The sequence below is a fragment of the Sinocyclocheilus rhinocerous genome, unplaced genomic scaffold (assembly GCF_001515625.1).
Source record: "Sinocyclocheilus rhinocerous isolate Xijiao unplaced genomic scaffold, SAMN03320098_v1.1 scaffold4820, whole genome shotgun sequence".
Lineage (NCBI taxonomy): Eukaryota > Metazoa > Chordata > Actinopteri > Cypriniformes > Cyprinidae > Sinocyclocheilus > Sinocyclocheilus rhinocerous.
The window spans coordinates 283311-290655 of record NW_015639763.1 but is presented as its reverse complement, the minus strand read 5'-3'; the positions used below and the strand labels follow the sequence as shown (position 1 = coordinate 290655).

The window sequence follows — 7345 nt, the reverse complement described above, 5'->3', positions numbered from 1 at the left end:
TGGCTAAACTATTGTTGATGTAGGCTATACTAACAATGTGTGCTTTACAAATGGAAAAGTAATAGGATCTATGATATGAGGATATTAAGTTCAGTTATCATCTGTCTTTAGATACATAACCAGGATAGTGAGAAAATAGTATAACTAAACAGTAGCTTTACAAAATTTAGTGCGTTTGATTTATTGAATAGGCTACTGAGTAGGCTACTAAGCTAAGTACAAAGGAATGTGGAAACATTTCAGGTTCACAGTACATTTTTGTTAGATAGCCTACTTTGACATTTAAATACTACAACACCCATTCTTTACAGTTAGTACGTATTTTAATTAATCCAAAGAATAATTGATATATAATTCAAAATTATACGTTATTATAATTTTGAGTAATTTTAAACACGTGGTGGCGCTATTGGCACATTTATCCATGAGATCGGTGGGACTGTGTTCACTGCATTGAAATTGCACTGCTGCTCACAGTTTAACTGCATAGTAACTCCAGACACAGTCAGAGGACAAGTCTCATTGCACACTTGCCATTTTTGCAATGTCAACACTTTAATCTTACTATGTGTGGGTGTAGCTGTAATGTTTCACTGTTGTTTTGCACTATATTTCACCTTGGGTAAAACGCATCAGCAAGTCTGACTCAATCCTTTCTCTGCTACATTTCTCTAATGCTATTAATGCGGTAGCTTATACAGCCTTCAATAACATATTCATTAAATAACAAACCTATTAAACAAGACTACAAACTTGCTATAATTACTGTATGGACGGTTTTATCTAGCTTACCTGAGCCACTTTGTTCATCACCTCAAATCAATAGCATACCTTTCCGGAATCTTTAGACAACTTTAAAAACATTAACTCGGCTAATTTATATGCTAATATATTAGATATGCTGTCATTATGTTATTCTGTCTTTATAAAATCCTCACTTCAGATAAAGACAAGAAAAAACAGACACGTGTCCACAATGGGTTAATCAGTTGACGTCTCTCAGTTGAGAGTCCCTCGCAGGCGCTAAATCTGAAGAGCACTTCAAAGAGGGATTCACATCACCACACACATACACACTCACAAATCAAACTACAGACGAATAGAGATATTGAGCTTTTGGTAAAAGATCGACTCTACTTTGGGGCTGTATAAAACTTTAATCAGAACAAACTGCCATAAACAAGAAGACACACGGCGGACTGCGTGAGCGAGGAGTCGCATATCAATCCCACAAAATGCTGCGAGGCTTCACACATTCACACTGATCGGACTCGGCGCGTTTCGTAAGTCATCGCTGCGTTCCGTCGATCTATTGAACAGTCACTCGGACACTACTTTCCAATAAAACCCTATTTCAAAAACAGCCTTTCCTGTCCCTAGCACATGTATCAATATCACTGACGCCTTCGGGACCTTCTCCAGCTGTGCCGTCATAAACCCCGCTGGTTACCGTCACTTTTCAACATGATCAACACCTTTTGCCAAGGGTAAGCAAACACTTTGCTTTTTGGAGTCTGATGCCATTCAACTCTTCAGACAGTAATTTTGATAAACGCATTCAATTTCGTGTCATTTTCTAATTCAGGTAGTTGAGAGCAATGGCACCTTCTTGTAAACCCTGTGAACTGGATATTTGCTTCTCCCACCTCAAGTAAGAGTCAAAAGACAATTTTCTGTAGTCAAGATGCAGATTCTTTCAGCTGTTTTGCTGCTGTTCTGTTTGCACAAGGTGAGTACCATCCTTTCCATTTTCACATATATGAAAACTGCATTCAATTATGTTTAAACTTTGAGCAATTTAAAGCAGTGACGTAAATTTAGTGTATAGCACACTTGTCTATTTTAGTGAAACTACTTAATTAAAATAAAATAATAGTACAGGCTATGTATAATTCTGGTGAATCAGTCAATCATGCAATTGTCTTTTAAATGTATTTGTATTTGCTTTTCCTGGTAGAAAGCAGAAAGACACATTTATCAACGTTTTATTTCTCATGCATTCTGATTAAAATTCAGATATTGCATAACAGCATACTTTTAATGATTCCAAAAGGATTTGTTATGAGGTGATATACCTTAATTTTTTTTATGTGCAATGCCACATTGAATATAGACTATATGGAAACTAATTGAAGCAAGGATTTAATTTTGAATGCATTAACTTTATGACTTTAGAAATGTTGAATTTAGGACCATGCCACTTTAAATGCTTGTTGTTTTTCTGAAAGAAAGAATTTTTTATAGATGTACAAGATGCAAGTGTGGATGGATAGCAGATAAAACAAAATAAGTGTAATATTGCAGGTAGCTTATAAACCATCTCAAATGTATAAGTATTAAATCTTCTATTTATGGAGATAAATCAAAGATGTGTATTATTCCTTTTTTGCCATATGTCTTATTAACAAATAGATTTTGATTAGAATGTGTCATATGCATTTTTGGAGAAAAGTAATTTATTTTTATTATTTATTTATTGTTTGTATAAAACTCTTACAGTCATACAGAACATTTCCAAATCACTTCAAAATCACCAGCGTCACAGAACTGCATACAAATGTAATTTTCAGTTAGATGTATTTATGAAGCCCAACCTTGAACATAATTACTTTTAAGATTTGGCTGTCCACTGCACTCTTGAGAAACAGTACCTGTGGGAATGGCTTCTGTCTATGAGTACATCCACTTTTGTACAGTCCTCCAAAGGCAGCGTCCCCATGGATTAGAGTCCCTACAGTCTCTCTCTCTCTCTCTAACACACACATACACACGCAGTGATTCAAATACTGTAGAAGTGGCCCAGCATCTGTGCTGCTCCCTGGGGACAGATAAGAGGGTCAGAGCCTTCACACTAGTAACTATTCATTCCATGACATCTGCTGCAGTCAACCTCTGAGAGCAGGATGGAGAACAATGTGATCAGCACTAAATCCACTTGAGCACAACCCCACGACTCTATTGTTTAGACACATTTCCTTTCATTCCTCATCTTTGTATAATGATTGTTCTCTGCATGGCTGAAGTTCAGCACAGTTGGCCTTTGCTGCCAGAGCGCCGCTCTCTTTAAAACTCCCTCTGTTGCCCGTCGTTGTGCTTTGCTCTTGTTCATGCATAAGAAGCATAACAGCCATCAATCTCTGCTCAAGTTTTTACAGAGCGCCGCTTTGTTGTTTGAAAGAAGATGATTGAGGAAGGTGGTTTGTAATGTCCATACAACTGACTCCAGCAGCACACAGATGTTTGTTCATTATACAAGCGACTGAGAAACACTTACATGATGTCGGTCAGTAAGAATGGCACATAAATGTCTGTAATTTTGATGAAGTCCTCACAGTTATTTCGTCGGAAACTCTGCCTCAGCCGAAATCTTAACTCAGAGGGCACGTTTGACTACGCAGACTCAAATGGTTTATGGAGAGCAAATTTAAAGCCGGAATAATGATTCGCAGTGAATTCCCTATCGCGAGGTCGTCCAGCTCTCCCGCTGTCTTTGTGCGCAATTAGCTTTGATTTCATTATTTATTTACTGGAGGAAAACTAGGGGTGGAGAATTTACTAAAAATTTACAGTGCTCGGATTAGGAGCCACGCTTTAATCTTATGCCTCTGATAATGCCGCATGGCCTGATTGATTAGTTTTTCAGGAAGCTTATGTCAGAAAAACTAATCCGTCTTTGGATTGTGCCAGCCGTGTAAGGTTCTCCGCTCTGGTGCTGTATCACGGAGGCGAATTACAGAGCTGCTGGGCTGTGATAAGGCCCTAGTCTCTTTCACACACCCGTCCCTCCGGACAATAAAAGCGCTGTTTATATTCTTCAGAACCTGCTGCAGCCCGAGTCTTCACATCAAGTCCTCGCTGGATTTGCCATGTGAGGGGAGAATGTACATCGGGCTCTCAGAATTGGGCTGAGGACACCAAATGAGGGGGAAAAGGAGTGCCAGAATGGAATGGTGAAATGTGTTTGTAGGTCCAGTAACCCAGAAATTCCTGCGAGAGAGATTACATGAGGATTTCAGCCAGTGCGTCTGTAAATATGAGCGTTTCGCACTAGATTGGCATTATCAGTGCTGGGCTTATACCCCAGTGATGTGTATCTGTGTCTATATTGGGGTCATTGTTGCTTTCCAGATGCCTGCCTTAGTAATCCCTCATAAACAATGTTGTCTGTGACATTTACTGCTATAAGCAGTGATGTTTGGTGGCATGTTTGCTAATTTCATGTGGAAAAAAACAGGAAATAAACGTCACCCAAAAGCAGGTGCCATTTACATTCACGTACCATCATTTTTAGTTTGCTTTGATAAAATATCTACTTTTTTTCTAGAAGAAATAGATATGACAGACATGTGGGATTCAAATAGATTGGCCAGACGGAACATTATGATCTAGAGAAACATGATGATCATAGTCAGTGTTTTTGGATTTCTCACCACTCCAATAATTTAAATTATTATTATTATTATTATTTGCTTCAGAGGATTGTACAAATTAGCATGCAGTGCAATTTTTGGCCCCATGTTTAAAATAGATATCCATAAATTAGCATTCATTTATTACTGTAGGATTCAAAAAATTACAACGAATTACAAAAAAATGTAAGTTGTTATTTTGGGTCATTAGTCACTTGAACTGTTTAGTTTCTCTGAAAGGTTTAATATTAAAAAATTCAATCCTGGATATGTGTCTCACACAGTAGACCGTTTATGGTAATGTCATTTGTCGAAGTTCTGACTTTTATTTTTGTCATGGATGTAATGTCAGTGTCATCCATTACCTGAGATATAAAATCAATGCTTTTCCACTTATGGGCTAGAAACTGTGATTTCGGAGTGTTCCAGAGCTGAAGGACAGGCCTGTATATTTTAGGCTTTTTATCATGATAGATGTGTTGTGAAGCATCTCTGTGACCCAGTGTGTGCATCAAAGGCTGGCATGTGTTTGTGCATTATTTATTAGTGTGGTCATGTACCCACAACCTGTGGTCATTTATTTACTTCACTAATTTCTTTGTTTAGACATCTTTGTTACACTCTGTCAGTATTAATATCAATTTCAGACGCAGAGACATACTTAAAGGTATAGTAGAGTAGTACCCAAATATGAAAATTTCCGAATCATTTACTCACCTTAATGTCGTTCCAAACCTGTGTGACTTTATTTCTTTTGCTGAATGGAAAAGAAGGTTTTTTAGCTTTCACTGTATGGACAGTGAAACACACACATACACACACATTTTTCAAAATACTTTTTGGCTACAAAGAAAGAACGTCATACAGGTTTGAAACAAGGTGAGTAAATGATTGCAAAATTTTCATATTTGGGTACTACTGTACTATACTTTTAAGTATGTTTCTGTGTCTGAAATTGACATTAATACTGACAGAGTGTAACAAAGATGTCTAAACAAAGAAATAAAAAGAGGACAGAATTAGAATGTTTTGGGTGAACTATACTTTAAGTGTGCAGATTTAGTATTTGTTGATCATGTTATAAGATTAAAACATTCAACTTTCAGCTATTTCACTAGGACCATATTTCTTTCACCTGCATTTTTTAATTCATCCCTTCATCTCTTATTCTGTCACTCTGATGTGGTGATGTCAGCGCTCTTCAATGAAGAACTTATCATCTCTATGAGAAACCAAAAAACACTTCTCTTTTTTTGCTGCTGTTTCATTGTCTTCAAAAAGAGACTGGCATGTCTAAAAACAGTTAGGATTCCTCCTAATCAAAGAACAAAGACATCTGTACTGTCAGTTCTAATGCTGCACTGACAGATAGGAAGGGCTGGCTGCATATGCTTCACACGCGTGATTCTCACTATTTATATTTGTATGATCTTCATCCAAAGCAAAGAGGGAAATTAAGAAGGTGAACAAAGTACCGTTGTAAATGGAACATCAGAAGTGCTCCCAATCAGGAAGTTTAAAGTACTGCGCACATTTTTTTTCCTGATCGTTACTCTCCAGTGCTGTTTTTGCATGTGAAACTTGTGATCATAGCTGTTATTCTTGCTGAGGAAATGTCAAACACATTTGTAGGAACAAAGACCAGACAGATGGGTATAATGGTATTGTAGAGGTGTTGATGGGATGATAGTTACACCAGCAGAGTGTGGAACAAAGAACCGACGGGTAACAAGAATCACTCCTCACCTAACAGTCCTGGGGCCTCATTTATAAAATGTTGCGTATAAACCGTCTTAAATTTGTTCTAAGATCATTTCTCAAAAGTGCATAGATGCGATTCAGAGAAAATGAACGTGCGCACAAAAACACGTGCGTACACCTCTCTTCCAGATGTGACATTTATAAATCGCAAATGATCTTGAAATTGTGCGCAGCTGATTGGTGTCAGATCTCCGCCTCGTAGACGCCCCCTAATTAATATCATTACCATATAAAAGAGCACACGCCAATATCCGAATTTCTATGCTTGAGAATGACGAGCACAAAGAAAAAAAAAAATTACTGAGTCTGAAATTGAGGTCCTGCTGGCTGAGAGGTTCGTACGGGGACGCTTTTTATTTAATAATGTGTAATTATTCTGTGGACAAACAATGTGTGTGTGGTTATATTTTTTCTATTGACTATTATCAAAATTAGGCCACTACTTCTAGAAACAACAGAAATAATAATAACAATAATAATAGTAGTAGTAGTAGTAGTAGCAGTTAGTAGTAGTAGTAGTAGTAGGCCTAGTAGTAATTATAAAACAATTCGGTTTCCAAAAGTAAAAATAAATTACGAATTCAAGTCAAATTTTCAGTCATCTTATAAAAAGTGAGCCATCCTACTTTTAAAATCACTTGCTATGACAACTAATAAAAAGTTTAGTATCACGAAATTCTTGCAAAACTTAAAAAAAACATTATTGAAAGAAAAATTGGACGTTTCATATCATATAATATAACAATAAAAAAACAGCTAACAATGTTATTGAATAGAATATATTAAAACTGTTATTGTTCCGTTAAGTATATTCTTATAGGCTACACAGACAAAACAGTCGGAGTTGCGTTTATGAATTTTTTTACGCATTAGTAGTAAATCAATACTTCGCAAGTTCTCTTGTAAAATAAAATAATAAAAAAACAACATCGAATAAACTGTACAGAAAGCGAGTAAAGAACTCTCAACATTAGGCTACTAAAAAGGTCAGTTTAAGCTCGCAAAAACTCCCGTTAATAAAAAATCTGACTACACTGCACAATTAATCTCTTACACTGCATCTTTGTTGTTTATGATGAATTCGGTGCTTACACGTACACCGCTTTCATTATTATTGCAGCTTAGATGTTCAAATAGCTGCAGTACTCTGACTTTGCCACAAGGAAAAGTGCGTA

At 36.7% G+C, this 7345-nt stretch overlaps 1 protein-coding gene across 2 annotated transcripts in view; it reads left to right on the top strand.

The window, feature by feature from the left end:
- Window positions 1–981: 981 nt before the first annotated feature.
- The window catches only part of LOC107751612 (neurexophilin-2-like), a 15539-nt gene continuing 9175 nt past the window's right edge, over window positions 982–7345 (top strand). The window contains exons 1-3 of one of the 2 annotated variants that reach the window (XM_016567353.1): window positions 982–1283; window positions 1365–1487; window positions 1586–1729. In XM_016567353.1, the coding sequence (XP_016422839.1) occupies window positions 1685–1729 (45 nt within the window). In that variant the 5' untranslated portion in view covers window positions 982–1283; window positions 1365–1487; window positions 1586–1684. Of the gene's footprint in view, window positions 1488–1585; window positions 1730–7345 lie in introns of both variants that reach the window. The other variant, XM_016567354.1, reaches the window with a different exon arrangement.